Below are 21609 nucleotides of genomic sequence, written 5' to 3' on the forward strand. Positions count from 1 at the left end.
CATACAGACAGGTGAACGAACTCTGAACAGAGGAACAGTAGTTGTATAAAAAAAAATACTGCCCAGGACAAGTTAAAAAAAATTATATACACATGAACGTATAACTTAAAATATCAATGTTTTCACACAATAACACAAAGAGATCGTCCTGACAGCTACTCGTATAACCAACAGTAGAACCTGTGAAGTATAGAAAAGTGGGAGTTAGTTTTGCAATTTTTAAAAGCCTCTGCATCCATAAAGAGAAAAAAAAAACTGCAATATAGTGCAATAATACTTCTGAGTTCTAAATCAGTTATCTTCTTCCTTGCTTGCCCTGTACGTTTTAGTTTCTCAAAGACACGAGACAACTACTGGGCTTCAGTAACAAGCTTTCCTCTAGATTGTGTGAATAAGAGCAGAGAAAACAGCGTGGTGCTACTTTAAGACCAGGAGTGACTACAAATGATGCATCAATACACAAAGCTGCATATTCACTTACTTTTATTCCTTCTTTAATCATTCATAGTCAGCGAGGCCTTTCTCCACTAGAGGCACGTGCACCAAGGTTCCATCTGCATTGTGGAGGACCACTGTGATGTGTGGCTCAATAGCCTGAAAATAATTAAGCATTGCTCAGACAGGATTAATGACGTTAATGACAGAACTAGAGCTGAGTGAACCCTCTAGCTGTTAATTTCAAAATTAGGGATTGACAGTTACTTTGATTAAGAAATAAATTATTACATTTTTACTTCAAAAAGTAGATCTTTTAGTATTTGGCTTAGTAATATATGGTATTTTTGCTCCTGTGTTATTCACTTTTATGCCACTGTTTTGAAAGGAGTCAAGGAGGAGGGAGAGGGGTGGGTGGTTTCCAGCCCTCATCCAAAAGTTATACAGTGCAGTGCTAAGCCCAGAGCAGCAACAACAGAGGATCCTTTCTCCCTATTACAGGTCAGTGGAGCAACAAAATGATTGTGAAGCTGTTAAAGTAAAAATAGTGGCTAGTGTTTCTTTAAAATATTTATTGCTACCACTTCTGCAGGACCCTCTACATAGCAATAATATGTCCGTTATCTGCTACCACTTTGAAATCATCAACATTAATGATGGGTGACATTGTATAGTTTTCTCTGGGCACTGAGTGCTAGAGGCCTACCGTAACCACAGCTCTGAGGGTGCCATGTAACAAGTCGATCATCTCCAACATGGACTTCATGCTCCACTCCGGTCGGTAGGAAATGCGCTCCATTTCCCCACAGACACGTGGGGGCTTGAAACCAGCCAACTGAACACACACAGCCTCACAAGGAAAACGAAGGAGCGACGGTGGGAGACGACGTAATCTGATATAAATGAGCGCACATATAAACTATACATACAACTGTCTAATCCAGGAAATAAAATTCTTAGGATGCAACAAGGATAAGCATGAGATGTTTAACAGTCTCAGACTTGTACAGGTGGGTAAATAAAACATTATGACATGCAATGCCATATTTCAAACTGAAATATATAAAATGCACCACCAAAAAAACAGTACAAAGATTATAAATATATTTTTGTTTGAGGGTTTTGTTATGGTTCTCTTGACCTTCCAGATAACTCAACAAATACTCTGCAGGGACCTTTACATTTTTCTGCACACTGCTTCTCTGTATGTGTGTGTAAATATGCTGCATGAGAGCTTACTTGCATGGTGGCAGAATGTCGTCTGAGCCAAAGTCTACGTGCCTCACAAGAATCTTGAGAGAAGGGCTGAGATTGGAAAAACCTAGCAGCTTTGCACGGTAATATTTACCATCGCTGTACTCAGCCAAACATGGACCCTCTACAGACAGACCGACAAAAAAACATCACTAGTAAACCTTTATGCACTGCTGGAACTCTTCGTATCTTAAAAACGTGACTGCAATAAAGTTACATAATCATCACTGTTAAATAAAAACATGCATATTTGAGAAGCTATTTGAGACCTTAATGGCCCCCAAGTTCTTTTGTGAAGAAACTACAGCCTGTTAAATGTCACAAGCTTTGCGTCTCAAAATATATTCTCAGTGCTCTGTCGCTACTAAGCACATTCAAGCATTTCAAAAGTGTTTAAACCTGAACATCTACATTTGCTGTGTATTAATGGCAGTGAGGGTACCGATAGGAAAGTCTGTCAGCTGGGGCAGAGTGTCTATATCTGCATTCGCTTGTTTTAAGGCTTCTTCAAGAGTCTCGTGCTCACTCGCTGGTGCATCCACCAAACACAGGAATACCTGTCCAAAACAGGATTTGGAGATATTATAACTGAATGCAAATTTTGCACACAAGCACACTCAAAGGATATGTCTGTCTCACCTCATTAGGGGTACGAATGTGCTTGATTCTGACATGGAAATGTTTCCCTTTATCCGGAAGTTTAGGGTTGGTGTACACACCTAAAATGGTGTGGGGCTCCTCCAGGCCCTGGCAAAAGAACATGGAAGTTCAGAAGTGTAAATATTCAAGGCTTACAACACAGATCGCACAGACTGAGAAATGTATAGCAGTTTTACCTCTGTGTTTAAGTCCCAGTCATCCAAATCAGGCACGGGAGGTTTCACTATGTAATCCTGTCATGCATAAACGAAAGTACATACATATATTATATAGTTTTAGTAAACTAACTGTCTCTATAATAGATAGCAGGCTAAAATAATGCCATATCCAGTGTCCAACCTCAAAGCTGCCAATGGGTGGGTCGATGGTGGCATGCTGATGGTGCACCATGATTCTGCTCAATGCCATCCCATCCAAAATAATCTCCACAGTAACCAAGCCTTGAGGATTGTCTGGCAATTCCTTAGAGACATAAAGGATACAACGTATTAAGATCAGAGTCTTTACTTACCACAGGTCACGGATTGGGGACAAACTTGTTTGTAATCATAACTCATTAGTAAGAAAATCATAACCACGACGCCCGCAGTGGGCAAGTGAGTATGTGATACTTTACCATGACTTGAACACCAACTGAGCGGCTAAGCAGAAGCTCTTTCATGAGTGCCACTGCATCCCACTGCCATGAACTGCCAACCTACAGTCATTTAAACACAGTAAAGGCGGTGGTTTATTAGGAACTGTCTTTCTATTCTGTGCATTTCAAATTCTGCAGTGACATGTACTCACGGGAACGACACCGTTTAACTGACAGGGCACACACAGCTGAGGAACATTCTCACACAGCACCACTGGATACACATGGCACACAGGAATGTTCTCCACTATTCCTTGATCCACATATTGCACCTGTAACACATATTACAAAGGTTACAGTCTCACTGACTAAATTAGACACAGAAATTAACCCCAGTTTCAATAAATATTTAATTAAATCCATAAGAAAATCTTTTTTTAGGAATAGTTTGTTTAATTATGACGAACCTTCACATGACCGCCGATGACTTCCTGGACCTGCCCACGATACCAGAGCATATCTGAGCCCATGACGGCACAGCCCAGCACACCTTTCCAGTTGTAGTGCTTCTGCCGGGGCAGGGTCTTAATGTGCTGCTGCAGGCAGTCTTTCAAACGTTCAAACTCACACTCTGCTCAAACCCACAGATACACATTATATAGGGGACAAAACGTCAGTTGGTTTCTTACCGTAAATTACAAAATTTGCACATATTTAACTTAATTAACAACACATCTGAGAGTCACTTTAGACAACAGTGCTGTGCTAAGATGTGGCCTTTTAAAAGTGTCAATAAAAAGAAACAGACATTGCAAGTCTTTGCCTTCCTGACATGCCTGGAACAAAACTAAACACTTGCTGTCTACAGAGGCTCACGCTGTACACAAAACAATTTAAAACGTATTAAATCTATTTGACCATAATGAAGAGATACTATGGGGAAGTATTTCCAAAAAAGATTTGAGAGACTAGTAGTAGGTTAAGGCCACTTTTTTGTGTTTGATAGCAAGCTGTTCTCTTACGCACCTGCCTGCGGGGTCATGGCATAGATGACTCCGTTATCAGAGATGGCAGAGATACTCATGCGTGTGTGTCCGCAGGGGGGCAGCTCTGGGGGAAGATAGGCCTGAGTCTTCACTCTCTCTGGTGGCGGGGTAGTGCGGGGAGCAGGTTTAGGACGGGAGGAACATGAGGGGATCTGCGTTTCATTCTTCAAACCGCTCTCCTCCAGGGCCAGCACACACTCATCCTGCACCGGCAGAGCCTCCTGTGACACTGGTTCAGGTTCTTCACGCACAGCAGGGGACGGTTTAGGTGTAGGAGGAACTCTGAAATGCATATTGGATGTTTTAATAATCAGATCTTGTTTATTGTCCGGCATGATTGCAAGTATTTAAGTAGTGTGACTGTATGATCAGAAACTGTCGCACCTGACACTTCTCTCTCTCAGAGCGAGTCCTTCACTGATAAGGAAGTCTGCGAGGCTGACTTCTTTGCCTGATCGGTTGGAACAGTAAAGAGACACTGGCACTGGACTAACAGAGGAATCCTGCAGGGATCACACACACACACCAATGTTTGATAGGAAAGAGCTCACATCTTTTTATAAAGTACTCAATTACACACACCTTAACTGTCATTATGGCCGTGGCTCCAGTGAGGTAGAAGGAGATAAAATCACAAGCTGTAGCCGTCCAGGTGGAGCGACCTCCAGCTGGTCTGAGGGATATCAACATTCAAGCAGAATATTATGAACGTCGAAGAAAAACAGGACAAAGACTGCCAAACCCACTCTATAACTATAGCGTACCAATCGAATACCACTCGTTTAAGAGCAATGTAAATTATAAGCGGTTCTCAAGTTTATACCATATATTATATTGTGCATAACTTTTTGTTTTACCTTATGTCACTGAGGCAACACTCTAATAACAAGCTGCCAACCAGCTCTGGGAGGAGAGGCCTCAGGCTATTGATGTGGAGTTTGACTGTGTTACCAAAATCACAACGCAGCACCTGTGGACAGCAAGCATTTAGCATAGCAACTTACTCTGGTTTTACATTCATTCATTCATCATCTGTAACCGCTTATCCAGTTCAGGGTCACAGTGGGTCCAGAGCCTACCTGGAATCATTGGGTGCAAGGCAGGATTACACCATGGAGGGGGCGCCAGTCTTTCACAGGGCAACACACACACACACATCCCTAGACACTTTTTGAGTCGTCAATCCACCTACCAACGTGTGTTTTTGGACTGTGGGAGGAAACCGGAGCACCTGGAGGAAACCCACACGGAGAACACACCAACTCCTCACAGTCAGTCACCCGGAGCGGGAATCGAACCCACAACCTCCAGGCCCCTGGAGCTGTGTGACTGCGACACTACCTGCTACGCCACCGTGCCGCACTCTGGTTTTACAATCAACTATTATATAATTTTATAAATAACAAAATAATAATACCTCTGAAACATTGCTAGAGGACATGCTGCAGACTCGCCCTCTTTCCCAAACTCCATTCACATTGGCAGCGCAGTGCATGTCCACTTTCCAGTCAACATCCTGCATATCAGACTTTGAATATTCTCTTTTCAGCAAGTCGTGAATCCTAAAAAGGACGACAGTAAATAGTTATGACCAGTGATGACCTCAGACACCTGACAACACACTATTAGTGCAGCTCTGAGGCAGTAAGAAAAGAAACATTTATTATTTATGTGGACTGACGAATTAAGGCTTTCATCTTCAAATGTCCATCATTGTTGTCAGTACCTCTTTAGCTGGGCATCAAACTGCAATAACTGAACACAGATGAATCCAGGTGAAGTCACATGGGTGACTCTCACTCTCAGGTCTTTAAGGCAGGCGGGTAGAGTCAAATCGAGCTGAAGTTCTGAGGTTTCATCAACAGGAGGCATGGGCTCAGCTGAATGAAGCATGGGCTTCTCCTCATTGAGTGGAGGGTCCCACACTGCGGCCTCCAGAGGGGGTGGTTCGTTCAGTGGTGCTCTGGGACCACAAAAGGACAATTGAGTATGAGATGTTCTAACACTAATGGGTATAAAAGGTAGCATTAGGCACATACTGCTTGCTTAAAGATGCCAGCCCTTTTTTGACCAGGATCTCTCCAATGCTGACTGGAAGCTCAGTAAAATTTTGACTGACCTCGTACAGATGAACAGGTATGGCAGCGGGAATGGGCAAAATTTCTGTGGGGGTGGGGCACAAAAGCTTTATAGTGGCAAAATTCATAAGTACAAAAAAGAAGAAAAAAGCTATAAGAAAGTTAATGGTTTATAATTTCATTACAGTTATTTTTGGATCAATACTTTTGTTGCTCTCACTTGTTGCCACTACGATGACCAACTTCTGTTCTGTCAATTTGCGAAACACCTGAATGCATTCTTCACTCCAGGTGTCTCCCACACTCAACACGTCTGTCAGAGAACACCACACAGCCTAATCGAAGAAAAAAAAATGTAAGAGACAGACGTGTATAGTGCGTATTCTGCAGTGTGTATGACTCTCACCATGGCTGGCAAGGCAAAGAAATCGTCTTTTATTTGTCTGAGGTCGTTAACAGACAGAGTTTTCTTGTTTCCAAAATCTACATACTGAACTTCCACCATCCGTCCACCAGGAAAACCTAAGAGAAAGACAAACTCAGTGTCGAACACAGAATTTAGTCTAACATGACATAAAAGCTTTCTGTGGGCATTGTTTTCCCAAATGTGTCTGGTTCAGAGTAAAATTTCTACAATGAACTTCATGCCAAAATATTACAATAGTTGCACATCCTACACACACACACACACACACACACCAGTGACTTGAGCTCTGCACCAGTCCTTATTGTCATACAAGGCCACACAGGCCTGGGCTTGAACAGGGCAGTAAATCTGCAGCTCACTCTCACTTTCAGGTGGCCCATAACAGTCCTGCAGTTTAGAGTTCAGCAGCAGGAACTCCATATTGTCCACCTGCATGGAGAGAATGGTGTAATACACAGACTGAAAAACCGATACCCAGTGTAAAGGTATTTTACAAGGACTGAGCAGATAGTATGCAGTTGCAATTGCTTTTTATTTTGAGTGAGAGCTTGATGTTAAGTTTCACAAAAGGGGTGAGGAAAGCTAAATTCACATTTGGAATAAAATGCTGCGATCAGTAAACTCACTAGCTGTATGTAAAAATCTGATGGTGTGTTGACATGGGAAACAACAGCATGCAGCTCTGTGTTCAACTGGGGATAAACAGGTGGGTAAAACTGTAGCGGTTTACAGCCCCCAGAGGCAGAAAGAGGAGAATAGAACCTGCAAATAAACACAAAATACATTACACCACTCTACAGAATTTAATGCATGCATGGCTATGGTTGTAAATAAAAGTAATGGATTATTTTCATATTTATATCACTCTGTGACCCCAAATTACATTTGGAAACACATTATTCAATTACTGATGTATAGATTAAGGACAGCCTTAGTTTATAATGTTTGCATAACTTGCCTGGCAAGCTCCATGAACACTAGATGTTCTCTCAGAGAAAGCTGAGTGCCATCTACAGATGCTTTCTTCAGATCCACAAGCAGTGTGTCTCTGTCCTCACCGAACACCTGCATCTCCACAGCATTCAGGCCAATCATTTGCCTCATCTCTTCAACCGCCTCCCTGCTCCAGCCTTTAACCTGATGCGCACACACGCATGCACATTGTTATAAAAAATATGTTTCCAAACCACAGTAAATATTAACTGTGGTAAAATCAATGGTAACACCCACGAGTGGGCAAACTGCTGTCATCAACAGCTGTATGAGCTCTTACCAGGTCTGAGGGAATGATGTCTTTGAGGGAACACTTGATGGCTTGAGGAGCCCAGTGATGCATCTCTGCCAGTGCAGTATCATCAGCTTTACGCATACACACATTCAGCTCACTCAAAACCCCTTCGCTGAGAAACAAACAGAGATAGGGGAGAGAGGGGGAGAGGGAGGGGGAAAAGAAGAAGAAAAAACATTGTCAGGGAACAAAAAAAATATTTACTACATTTATTACATTACTACATACACTTCAAATGTATATTCTCTACAGACAAACAGGGAACATACACAACACCTCCACCTTGGACAGAACTGGGACTGGAAGCAAAAAAAACTGAAAAGCACGTGATGTTTAAGGAGGCTGTGCACAGCTACATGGAGTTTTATAAACACACTAACGCTACAAAATGTCTCCCCACCACTTCCCTTTCCAATATTACAGGCAAATAAGCACATTGACATGAAATAATACTAATTCAGCAGTCCTCCTCTCTCTGTGAGATAAAATACGTGTTTAAATGTTGTAAAAGTCTTATCTTGAGCTTGTGAACTAACCGAGGCTCTGGCCTACATGCATTGAGTCGCACCAAACAGAGCCTCAGGAACACACACACAAACGAAGCATGTTCCGGTCTTATTTTCTATTATTCAGTCATGGCTCGCCTTGAAAAACCTACTGTTCTTTGGTTCCAGCTGGGAACGAATTTGTCTAAATCACGAACCAGGTTATGTCGACAGAAACGCGCAGAATGGTTCCAAATTTAGTTCACAAACTGGAATGTGAAATATGGCTGAACTAACAACAGATGGTGAAGTAGCGCCACCTTAAGTTTTCTCTGTGAAATAAGGCTGAACTAACAGTTCTTACTCGTGCATGCACGTTTCAACATTAGCAGTCAGTCAGTAAGCAAAAATGCCTCTTCTAGGCCGACCCTGCAGTCGGTCCAGCAATTAAACCATAACAATAACATTAACTGCAGTAACCAAGAAGAAAGGTTTTGGCTCTTTTAGTTACCAAAATAAATATAAAAATTCTCTCCTTACCCTGAAAAGGTGAGACATTTAGAGAACCCATAGTCCTGAAAGAATACTCGCAGGCGAGCAACCTCAGAAGCTGGGCACTGAGTCACACACTCCAGACAGCCCTTCTGGAACAACTCACACACTAGTGCTCTGAACCAAACATCCTCCTTCCACTTCAAAAACACCAACATGCCTACATATACATATGCACACAAACAGACAGAATATAGGTTTCAAAACATATTCATATATATGGACATTCATTCATTCATTCATTATCTGTAACCCTTATCGGGTTCAGGGTCGCGGTGGGTCCAGAGTCTACCTGGAATCATTGGGCGCAAGGCGGGAATAAACCCTGGAGGGGGCGCCAGTCCTTCACAGGGTGACACACACACACACACACACACACACACACACACACACACACACCTATGGTCACCAATCCACCTACCAACGTGTGTTTTTGGACCTGGGAGGAAACCGGAGCACCCAGAGGAAACCCACACGGACCCACACTAACTCCTCACAGTATATGTGACATATTTTTATATATATATATTTTCAAATAACTAATAATGTTTGGGCAATTAACAAAAATCTTGCAAATAATGAGGCCTATTAAATAAATCTATTAAATCTTACACACTGATGTTCTGCATGCTCACCTGTCTTAACTTCGTCTTTGAGAGTGAAGTGACTGTGTTCATCAGAGCAGTAATTTGTAACCTTTTTAGCAAGCACAACTCCAGCTTTGTGCTCAGAGGCATGTCTCACATAAAAATGTGTTGGGTTGACTACGTGACTGAGAACAACCCATTCCTGCAGAGCTGTAAACACACAGAGCTTAGAGCTTGAATAAAACCACAGACACTAGAGAGATATTTTAATTAAATGCAAACACTAAGCTACCTTTGGACTGTGGAGAAGGTATTTTGTCCTTGAAGGCCTTGCGGTTTCTTGGATGTATATTTGGTCTTTCTCTGTGCTTGGGCTCCAATGCTGAGGGAGTACATCAATGAAAATACTAATGAGAAGTTTGGATGAATTTGGTTATTTAATAGAAGGCTATTCAAATTTAATTCTGCAACTGGGTCATTAATCAGAAGTTAGGGCTCAACTAATGTTAATTTAATTTTAATATGTTTAATTAACATTAATCAAATTTAAAAGAGTGAGCATGCAATGCAATGCTTTTAAAAAAATGAGCATTACTCCTGAGTATGTAAAAATACAACAAAGAAATAAAACAGAGCTATACATAAGAATATGTCCAACAAATTCAGTGTTGTGAGGCACATGGTTAAAATTTTGTGGGGTATGTCTTCATTAAAACACAAAGATCACTAGATCTGACAGACAATTAGATGTGGATCACCTCTTCGTTTTTTGGCTGGACATTTTATATGATGTTCTTTTTAAAGCTAGATATTTCAACAGAAAATTAGAAATAAAATGCCCATGCTCTGTGACTAAACCCCTCCCACAGGAATAAAAGCTTGTTAGTAAGCCCAAAGTGTCAGGGTTAAGTGAGTGTGTACCCACACGCTCCATCTCTCTCTGTACCACTATCCGACTCCTCGATAATTTCTTCAATGATTACGTTGGGGCTAAAAGTGCTGTCTTTTTTTGAGGTGCAGCCTGCAAAAGGCAACTTCAGGTCATCCCGAGCTCTTCGATCCCAAGCCCCAGACCATCCTCCTCTCCGCTCCCCTGTTGTGTGCCCTCTGCTCCTCACTGGCTGTCTACACATTCGCTTGGCTGGCTGACGCACAGGTGGCACCTTGGACATACTGACATAAGTGATTATTAATCTGTTTTTCTATAAAACACACGGCAGATGAGAAGTAGTCACTCAAATACTTTTGTAACACTTGAATGAATGGTTTATGTCCCATAGAGTGGGTTCCCCTAATGGGAAGTTGTCATATTTAAAAAAGGGTTAGTACAGAGTCTGACACATCCTGGCCACCAAACACCTATGACAATATAAAGGAGGTCCTCGGGTTACGTCAGTCCCGACTTACGATGTTTCGTAGTTACGACACATCTCCCATTTACTGTATAAAGCCTTGTTTCGACTTAAGTGGCTTTGCGTCGTAAACGTTGTAACGTGAACTTCGTGTTTGGTGTGCGCAGCAGAAGAATACACGGTTACGCGGCTCTGGACTGAAGAGGATAGGTGTTAGGATAGGATAAGTGCTTACAGTATGTTATTTACGTACAGTATGTACGTATGTTCCGACTTACACCGAAAATCGGTTTACGACGCGACGTAGGAACAGATTAACGTTGTAAGTCGAAGACCCCCTGTACAAGCAGTTATTGTTGAGTTGCCCCATTACTTCTGTCATTTATCTTTAAGACTCACAGTTTAACATTGCCATCCATGACGTACAGGGTGTTATTCACACTCTCAGTCAGAGAGTCCATATGGAGAACACACCTAAAGAGAAACAAAAACATAATTTTTATAAATATAATCAATCAATTAATATATCCATTTCAAGGATATAAGCTGACCACAATTACTTCCTACAGTCATTACACCAAATGTAAGATTTGTTTTTTATTCAAGACCACAAACAGAGTGAGAGATGGGTGCATTTTCATCACCTCAGTTGAAGCAAATACCACTGTACTGAGCACAATGCATTGAGTGTTTACCAGTAACTGACATTTTAAAAAAGTAATCTATTCACTTTAAAACCTTCCTGCATGTACGCACCACCTTCAGCCTTCAGCCTTACCTCAGTCTTGAACACAAAGTGAGGCAGCTTGTATCATACGATTTAGCATCTACTGGAGTCTGCAGTGTCTTCAGGATCTAAGAGTACCCATGTAAAGAGACAAATAAGTTCATTTTTTCTTAGCCTGAGATTTCTCCACAGATTAAAAACACATAACAATGCTGCATATTTAAACACGCTTTTTTTGTTTAATTTTTGCTTAAATTGTTAGCAGATACTCAGCACCCATACCTCATCCAGGTGGCAGTACGTGCCAAGTGAGGGGACTTGACGAACATGTCTTGCTTTCTGGATGGCCATGCGCAGCTCCTTCCGTCTCTCGTCCACTTTCAGACACTCATCCCGTCCTGTTGAGAAGAGCTGCTCCAGATTGCTTAATTCAGTCATGAGCATCGCCTTCCTGCACAGAATATTGTCATAATCACGTCTTAACTAGGCGTGCTGAATATATTAGCTGTATTCACAGGGTTCAAAGACACAGCTACACCAACAACTGTGATGGGGATGCGGGAAAAAAAAGAAAATGATCAATTTATTGACATCAATATCAGTCACGAGGTTAATTATCAGTTATCAGATCTCTCCAAAAACCCATACGATGCATCCCTATGGGTAACATGCCTTATGTGCCCACAAACCTTTCACGTAGTACACCCATTGCCTTTTCTACACAGTCTTCAATCTCCTTTGTAATCCGAGACTTTTCTTTTGCCATCTTCATCTGTATTCCTGTAACAAGTGTCTTGACAAAGCAACAAATCCGATCAGTTAAGCTCTGGGAGACTGTAAAACCTAAGTGCTGTAATCTGTGGTTTGTACCTGGTGCATGCTGTCCAGGGTATTGAGGTTTTCTGTTGCTTCACAAAGAGCCTCATCTAGAACCTCCAACTTATCTGCACTCTAGACACGAAGCAGAGTCAACTGAATAAAAGTGATTGTATAGATAGTAGGGATGGGGAGATTCAGCGATTCACATCGGTGGTTCGGCACACATGTCTGCGATTCAACTGCACCGGTAGATTCAACGTGCATCGGGTTTAATTTGCGGGCGAATTTACGGTGCATCTCCTCTAGCCTTTTTGCATCGGCAAATACTGTGGTTAAATCGGTTGTTTTGTTTTCCAGTATCTATTCCTTATTCTAACGTATTTTCAGAGGCAACATATTTTTTATTTTTATTGATTTCCTTTTTTTTTTGAGGCAACATAAATGCACCATCGTGTCCTCAGGTACTGACGCAAGCACGCAGACGTACACAACAAATATGGAGGGAAACGAGAGCATTAGCAACGACAAAGAGATTTAATGCACCAAAAAAGACACACAAATCAAACGTGTGGCAATATTTCGGGTTTTTTAAGTGAGGTGGTCAACTTGACAAGACGCACGCAATCTGCAAACAATGCCGTGGGGCTATCAAATACGCTAGTAGCACAACGAACCTGGCGACACACATGAAAAGACGGCACGGTGTGGACATCTCTGCGGCCGCTACCCCATCGTTTTCTTCGGATCCTGCTGAAACACGAGCCACACTGAGCAGTAGCAAAGGAGGTGACAGGTCTATCGCAAGTTTATTTAGGCAAAACATGCCCCTGGCAGCTAACTCTGCTCACCCTTTTTCTAATATAAATCACACAATACTTTTTTTCCTAAGTACACAGGAGTACTATGGACATTGCACTTTGAAAAGCAATACTTCTATTTGAGCACCTTAGTGAAAGTATTGTTTACAGCAGCTGCTACATGCTTCAATAATAGTTTTATTTTTATGTTGTTATTTAATTTTTATTTGTAAAATGGAATTAGAGCCATTTATGTTCACTACTCAGTCAGTTAACTATCTGAAACTTTGTGTAGCAGTTAAGTCTAGCAGACAGTAGTATGTGTTGCAGATCATAATTTTCACTATGCACATTGTTAATACAGTACTTTTAAAACTGTTCATCTTATGTTTTATACATTATGTATAAATATAGATGGAGAATATAATTGAATAATTCAGTTGAATAAATTAATGCTCTGTCTGAATATACTGAATTATGCATTTTTTTATATTATGTATTGATTTTGCTCCATTGAAAACAATCAGATGCATACATCCCTTAAATTGTTAGAGAGTAAAGTAGAATTGTGCTATTGAGTTAAGAAAACTGATGGGTTAGGCCAATACATCCTCAAACCTCAACTAACTGTATCAAATGATCACTTATCAAACCGAATCCTCATATAATTAAGTCATATCGTTATCGAATTATTTTTGAATCGCATCATATCGTGAACAGGAGTGATTTGTATCGCATCGTATCGACAAGGGGTTTCAGTGTATCGCAATTATATCGTATCGGTGGCAGTGTATCGAGATGTGTATCGAATCGACCTTAGTGGTGAAGATATACATCCTTAATAGATAGATCATAGAATTGATGCAATCACATGTCCTACTAAGAAATCCTTTTTAAACTGCATAAATACCATTTCAGTGTTCTGCTGCAGTAGGTGGGGGGAAGATGTTGGAGATCTAAACCGACGAGCTCTCTGCTTTTCTCCTTCACGGCTTCTACTGAGGGCATAAGTGTGCATTCAAAAGATTTCATTAAATTATTTTTGAAGTCATATTTTATAAGCTATATATTGATCAGCACTATGCGACTACATTTTCTTGGTGTTCATCTTGGTGGTATAAAGTAGTCCAATTATCCTGCTGTCCACCTGCAGCATATCCACACCTTCCTCACCAACGTTGGTACACATCTGCAGAATAAAACAACATATTGCCACACAACTTGTCAGAGCACATAAGAATGTGACCAGATCTTCTGCTTTACACAGAGCCTCATCAAGAACCTCCAAGTTATCTGGACTCTGGATATTAATCAAGCATCTTAGATCTTACATGAATAAACTTTCAACAGTCACCTGGCATTCTGGGCAGGTGATGAAGCCTTGTGGAGACTCCAGTGCACGAAGGCAAACTGTGCAGAAGATGTGGCCACACAGCAGCACATGAGGAATATTTCCCACCACTTCATCTTCTAAAAGTTCACACAAAAGAACAAACAAAGAAGAAGAAAACATATTTAATGCTGCTTTCATTGTGGACCACAAAGATGCAGACTCGGCAGATAATATTCAAAGTTCCTTTATTTACACGTGAAGACTCAATCAAAATGGACAGCTATATTTATGGCTGCCTAATCAACAGGTCAGCGAAAAAATCACAGGTCAATTGTTGAGATGAAAAAGTCCAACCAGGCACCTGTAGAGCCAACATAAATAACCATACATGTCTGAACCAGGCACACTTTTTTTGGCCCTGTGAGTCTGAATGTTGCTGCCAAAGTGCAGACATTAAGGAGGGGCTAGGGCTCCATTTGGGACAGGGCTTTAACGGTGAATAAAACAAAACATTAAAAATAGGATTTGAAATTGTCTCCAAAAGATTTTGGACAAATATTTTTGGTTCTAAAAGGTTCTCTCACCATCAAACAATGCAGTAGTAGTAGTAATGAGGTAGTGTATTGGTAATTATATCATGTTTTATATTTAAACTCTACAGACTTCTGACTCCCATAACCACAAAAATAAATAAATAAATCATACTCAGTAAGTTTTTCCGAAACCCATGCTGCACCTAATTCTGTGACCGTCGAGCTCTGTGACCCCAGAGAGTGCTACTTCATAGCCTTGGCATGGGGGGTTCAATTTGAGGTCTACCGTCAGAATTTGCGACCCCTGCTGAATTTCCATATAAACATTCATGTTTAAGTACATTTATGCAGTGGTCAAACTGTGACCCCTGTGCTGGACACGAAGCAGCGCCCTCTAGGGTCACAACCCTAGTTTGCAACCCTTGACTGCATAATGCATATTTTATTTTTCAATGGCTGGAACGTCCCTTTACCTGCAGCTGTAAAATTAGATGTTTGATATATTTTTTAGGATCTGTGACGCTAAAATATGTGTAAGCTGAACAACATGTGTAAGGGTCCAAGTTGTATAAATGAGACCCATGTGTTTAAAACGTACATTAACTTAAAAGAAAGCACTGAACGCTTTATACAGATATTTCAAGGCCTTTAATGTTAGTTCTACACAGCACCGGAGAATGGGACGACGGTTTAAGTTCAGCAGCAAGAAAACACTCTAGAAAATTACATATTTACTTTATCTTAACCTCAAACGAGTATGGACGCGTTCAGACCAACCGCAACTGAAGAACGAAATACGGAAAATATTCATAAGTCGTGCACATTTAGCTACTAGGGTTAGCTAACGTTACTAGCTACAGAGTCAAACATTTGTCATGTAAAGCTTGTTACGATTTCTCACGAATTAAATTGACTCAAAACAGTAACTACAAATTGAAATAAGCATCTACATCAAAACACATTTCTCCTAAGTCTCCACCAGAACCGGTTTTCATCGCGTTTACCGGGCAATATGTAAAGTAAACCACAGTTTTTGCAAGTCACCGCAGCGTCCGTCATTTTCCCTCTCAGGTTCCCTTCTGCGCTACGGCAAAGCTGCGCTCTGATTGGGTAATGAGATGATTAAGAACCAACCAATCAGAGAACAGTAATAAGATTTCCCAACAACAACATGATTCCAAAACCGTTCACTGCTCACTATATTCTGCCGTTTGGTAGTGGTGTCTAAAACATAATGCACAATTTTTAATGCACTTGTACAGTCCCAAAATACACCAAAATAAGTAGTGTACAACCAGTGGAATCTAGCAAATGGCAGATACCGTTAATACACTTATTTTTAAGGTTGAAACATATATCTAAGGAGGACTAGAGGCAGAAGTAATGGCAACAGTAGCATACTGTCTATAGGTTTGAAAGTTTACTGAAAAAAAGTTGTGTTTATGTCACAGATTTCTGCCATATAATTATCAAGCCTGCATATGGTGTCTAACATCACTCAATATCCTCCTGAATTCAGTTGGGGGGCATTTCAAAAATCACTTCTAATATTTTATATAATTTAAAAATATAATTTGTGTGATCTAGTATTTATTTCCTTTCACACTAATGTGCTCATTTTTAAGAATAGGATTGTGGATTTTGGAATGTTTGTATGAGATGCATTCTGTTTCAGAACACAGAAAGTTTTTTTTTAATTGCTCTGTAGTTCAGATTGCAAAATGTCCACAAAAATATATTTTTCTAAATTAAAAACAATAGTAAAAATTAATGGGCAGCACGGTTGTGCAGCAGGTAGTGTCGCAGTCACAGAGCTCCAGGGGCCTTGAGGTCGTGGGTTCTATTCCCGCTCCGGGTGACTGTCTGTGAGGAGTTGGTGTGTTCTCTCATTGTCTGTGTGGGTTTCCTCCGGGTAGGCTCTGGACCCACCGCGACCCTGAACTGGATCAGTGCTTACAGATAATGAATGAATGAGTAAAAATTAATATCAATTCAACATAAAATAATTTGGCAGCTTACTCATCAGGTTTTTTTTTTCCGGGGGGGGGGGGGGGGGGGGGTATGCTGTCATATGTTGTTAAGATAATTATTTTATTTTTTTTTATTTATGTATTTATTTATTTATTTAATATGCTGAACAATTAACCTCAAGGCCAAAACGCTATGACAGAATAAATCAGAATAAATTCAAACAAACTCAAACATGCAACGCACAACACCTTTAACACCTTTCAAATGCAGTGTCCTATGGCGATTTGTCTTCATAGTTTATATATATATTTATATTTAGTACTGTGCAATTGTTTTAGGCACCAGAAATGATGAGATTTAAAAAGCCATTTATCTGAGCAGTGTTTATTTGCTGAAATAAATAAATACAAATATAATTAGAATAAAACCAGAGTGTGATATTCTGTGTGTGAATATGAATAATGTGTGCTGTTGACTAAACAAAATACATGCAATCAAGGAAAATCTGAACAAAATATTGTTTTTCAAAGTCACTCACACCTACATTAGTTTAAATATTTACACGTATCTTTGGTTTATACATGGATCAGAAGAACACAATGATAAATACATTTAAAAGCACACAATGTTTACTCGGTTTTCCTACAAGCATGTTTTGCTGGTAGCACTGTTGATTGTGGGAGAACTTGATGACTAAATTAATGATTACTAAAATAAATAATAAATCAGAAGTGCAGATGTTTTCACAGTCAGAAAATTTAAAGCCAAGTTTGAAGGCTAGTTTATATCAGTGACGTGTTGTTGACTAATTTTGTAGACCAGGTGCTTTGTTTATGGTTTTATGAGACATTTTCAGGACCCTTCCCATGGTGCATGTGTGCGGTGTGTGTGTGTGTGCTGTATGGGCACGGGGTGAGGGGAGACCCATATCTTTTGGTTGAAATGTAGGTCAGTAACCTTCCTCAGGTCAGTTTAGTCATTTTCAGTCTTTGCCTCAAATCACACACACACACACACACATTGCAGGGAACAGAGCTGCTTCCAAGACCATTAGTATCATAATGTATAGATGCTGAAGGGTCACTGTGCAGGACTGTGTGTGTGTGTGTGTGTGTGTGTGTGTGTGTGTTTGTGTGTTTGTCCCTTTGGCAATATGCCTGGCTGTAAAAGAACAAATGGACAAATTGTGGTCCCTGTACCTTTTCTCTGTCCCCACAGAGGCAAAAGAGGGCCTGTGTATGACCTATAAAATTTGTTTGTTTGTTGTTATTTTTGTTTTTTTTTTTTGTTTTTTTTTTACCCAGTATGCCTTACATTTCTCAGAAAATCTTAATAATGATGGTCATTCAACAGATATTATGATGATTGACAGCTTTTATCCCAATGGGAGAACATGTTTTTGTTACCATTAAAATGAACAATAAAAATCTAAAACCACTTTGACGCAAATTAATTAATAAAATGTAATTTCAATCTCTAAGGTATTCAAACAAAACTGAAATACCTAATTACTGTGTGTGATGAGCAGTATATAATACGTATGAAAATCTCTCTATCTTTCTTTTCATGCATTTTGGGAATCCATAATGTTCCACTAATTCTGGAGACTAAACCTCACCCAAAACCCAACCTTAACCTTACCATAAAAATTCTTCACACAAAAAGTGGTTAATTAAAGTCCCCACAATGTCAGTTGTAAACAGGTTTTGATCCCTGCAGCATGATATATACCTGGTACACACTAAGACCTACACACAAACACTCACACACACACACACACACACACACACACACACACACACACACACACACATCACAAATGAGAAGAGAAGGTTGTAGCCTGGAGATTAAACTGGATTAATCCAATATCACACTCATTAGTGCTTCAGGTTCACACCTACTGACACCAACACTGATTTCTAGTGTTAGTGTGTGTGTGTGTGTGTGTGTGTGTGTGTGTGTGTGTGTGTGTGGTGTGTGTGTGTGTGTGTGTGTTCCCCCTAAAATACTATGAGAACATTAAAGTATTTTTTGTACTAAAGTTATAGTAACATAAGCCTGTTAGGTCCATGGATATTCCCAGCCTAGGTTTTTTATCAGATCAAATCTGACCTCACACAAATGCAATCAGAGGTCAGAGGAGGAAAGCAAGCAAGTGAGGAATGAAAACAAGCGGATGTTTTTGTTCAAAATAACATAATTGCATCATTATGAAGGAAAATAGATTATGTAACAAAATGGTAAATATACAATTTTTTATACTCACATTTGTGTGTGTGTGTGTGTGTGTGTGTGTGTGTGTGTGTGTGTGTGTGTGTGTGTGTGTTTGTGTGTGTATGTGTATTTGCTTGTAAATTCCATGTTGATTTTATCATCAAAATGTTAATGACAGGGGCTTGTGTGTAGCGATGGCACTATCATCAGGAAATCGTGAGTTTGATCCCTCGTGATGCCTCAGGAATCTGAGGCCAGAAGTCCTTGAGAGCACCACTGGCCTTGCTCTCTGCGTGGGTAACATAACCCCAATCTCCCCCATCTCTCTCCTTATGGTCTTGGCTAGCACAGGTGTCTGTCTGATGTGACAGATCTGTGCAATTTGCATATGTTAACGTCGCTCAGTGATATTTCACTAGCAGCAGTTACAAAGAATCATTGTGTTGGCTTTACATATCTTGGAGGAACCGTGTGCTCAGTACCACCCCAAAGCCGGTGGTACTCTGTGATCAGTGGAGACTTGCAGCTGAGAGGAAATGAATAAAAATTGGCAAGAAAACTCTGCAGAAACTTACATATAAAAAAACAGCTACATAATGCTACAGAACAATAACAGAAAACTAGGTTTTGAATGAATGAGTAAGTAGTAATGGCTTTGTGGAAAGGTAAATGAACACAGCCATACTGCCAACAAGCAACCTTTATTACGTGCACTAACAAGGGCACTAATGTAAAAAGAAGCAAATGAACAAGTCCGTATTTGAGCTTGCTGCGTAGTGAGACCACCGCATGCCTACAAGCCCACAATAAAAACACAACTCGATACACACACAAACACATAACATCAACACAACAACCCCAAACACAAAAATAACCTGCAAAATAACCCCTAAAGAGACCATGGGGGAGCCACTAGGCATGCTGGGAGCTCCCCCTTGAGCGTTGGCCTCTCCCAGCCTGTGGTCATCACATTTCAAGAGACTTGCTTTCCTTTTTCAAAGAAATATACAATGATATTTCTCACACCTCTAAAGTTCAGTCTAAGAAGTTGGTTGCATTTTCTGCTTTGAAACTTCCATATAATCTTAGACACTCAGTGATGTTGAGGTCTGGGTCTATGGGTCCATTATTTGGAGAAACACCAGCATAATCTTTCTTGCAAATGTTCTTCTATGGTGTCTATTTCCCTTTCTCTGAGAATGCATCTTGAAAGCTCTACATCCTTTCAGATTCTTCTCATAGCGGAGAGAATTTCACATAGAAATAAATCAAAAAATTTGTCCGTAAAGCAGTACAGCATATAGTGTCACATTGTCTTAAATGTTACATTTTGGGAACGTGTTTTGGACCGTTTTTATTAGCCCGATCTGAAAGATCTTCTCGCAGTATAAAGGCCAGGTGTTTTCTAAACATATATCTACATACATAGCCTAAATCAAGCATGATATTTAAATATCAGTGTGCTTATAATGAGTCAGAATAGGCCAGAAATGAGAATGCACTTTATAGGTCAGTGTGTGCGTGTGTGCAGTATGTTTATGCATTGATGTTTGGCTTCACTAGTTGAATTATATTTGCTCTATTTCTTCTCGCTCTACTCCAGCCCCAGCTGCTTTCAGGTTCCCTCCATCTGCACTTAGCTGGGTGGTGTTTCTTAAGCTACGTCAGAATGTGCTGAGTTGGTCTGTGAAGGGTGTGTATTCATTAGTTCAATAAAATGCATGACTGGCTTTAAAGTAAATAAATAAATAAAAACCCTGATGGATTGCTATGACCATGTTCATTGAGGTAGCCTTGGGTTTGATAAATAAAAGGCTGGACGAGATTATCAAAATTGATATCACAAAATATTTTTTCATTTCAGTCGATACAATATAATTGCGATATTGATATGAACAATAAAAAGGCCACAGAAGAACTACCAAATTTGAGTCCTCATAATTCCAGTTCCTGTGTGTTTTTAGTTGTCTAATTCAGGCGGTATTGTCAGCTGAAGTTCATTTAACTGTGTGGTCAGTCTGCAATCTGTCGGGTGAGAAAAGAGGCTTAAGTTTGTCTGACTATCTACTCACCTCTCAGAGAGAAGGGTGGAGGGGTGGGGTAAAGGGGGTGGGCCTTTTAGTGTTTATACAATGTAAGATATGTTCTATTAGCAGGGGATTATGGAAACTGACCATATATTGTATTGTGAATATATTAGTAAGCCTCAGACTGGTCATAAACTCTTGTTAGTTTTCCTATACAGGAGAAGGTCTTGCTTCGCTTTGTTTGCTGAACCTCTGACCCCTAGCCCCTCCCCTGGTCATAATCTTTCAGTTTTCCGAAGGGGGGGGGGGACCCACAGACAGAAGCTGAGCTGTGAATGGACTGAGCTTGTCATTTATATGACACACACATAGTCATTCAGACAAGAACGTTCTGATGGTCATGGACTCAGGACATGAAGACTCAGGACACAGAGGTCGAGCCCAAAG

The 21609-nt window shown here is 40.4% G+C and overlaps 1 protein-coding gene across 2 annotated transcripts; it reads right to left on the reverse strand.

Annotated features, from left to right (window-relative positions):
- Position 1: 1 nt before the first annotated feature.
- Positions 2–16028, reverse strand: LOC136686071 (RING finger protein 17-like). Of its 2 annotated transcripts, none has more exons than XM_066659561.1 (37): positions 15955–16028; positions 14439–14554; positions 14176–14273; positions 13995–14079; positions 12339–12419; positions 12158–12261; positions 11751–11919; positions 11520–11596; positions 11141–11215; positions 10315–10562; positions 9682–9771; positions 9438–9599; positions 8791–8962; positions 7751–7877; positions 7436–7614; positions 7104–7239; positions 6750–6906; positions 6457–6572; positions 6271–6385; positions 6012–6135; positions 5699–5935; positions 5390–5534; positions 4830–4942; positions 4555–4645; positions 4357–4475; positions 3953–4254; positions 3394–3557; positions 3139–3258; positions 2966–3046; positions 2689–2811; positions 2526–2582; positions 2329–2436; positions 2132–2246; positions 1675–1813; positions 1142–1328; positions 482–594; positions 2–180 (listed from the first exon to the last, which is right to left on the reverse strand). In XM_066659561.1, the coding sequence occupies exons 1-36, from the start codon at positions 16007–16009 to the stop codon at positions 499–501; spliced, it is 4683 nt and encodes a 1560-aa protein (XP_066515658.1). In that variant the 5' UTR covers positions 16010–16028; the 3' UTR covers positions 2–180; positions 482–498. The 2 variants fall into 2 exon arrangements, with proteins under 2 accessions (XP_066515658.1, XP_066515657.1); XM_066659560.1 differs by having other exon boundaries at positions 13995–14082.
- Between the last annotated feature and the right edge of the window lie 5581 nt (positions 16029–21609).

The sequence above is a fragment of the Hoplias malabaricus genome, unplaced genomic scaffold (genome assembly GCF_029633855.1).
Source record: "Hoplias malabaricus isolate fHopMal1 unplaced genomic scaffold, fHopMal1.hap1 H_5, whole genome shotgun sequence".
Taxonomy (NCBI): Eukaryota; Metazoa; Chordata; class Actinopteri; order Characiformes; family Erythrinidae; genus Hoplias; species Hoplias malabaricus.

Excerpts from the sequence above, each read along its gene's own strand:
- LOC136686071 (XM_066659560.1), bottom strand. The coding sequence starts at position 16,009 with ATGACGGACGCTGCGGTGACTTGCAAAAACTGTGGTTTACTTTACATA. Across the intron at positions 10,563-11,140 it reads ATGGATGGCAATGTTAAACT|TATGTCCAAGGTGCCACCTG; the intron begins GTGAGTCTTAAA and ends CACTTATGTCAG. Across the intron at positions 8,963-9,437 it reads CAAAGACGAAGTTAAGACAG|GCATGTTGGTGTTTTTGAAG; the intron begins GTGAGCATGCAG and ends ATGTATATGTAG.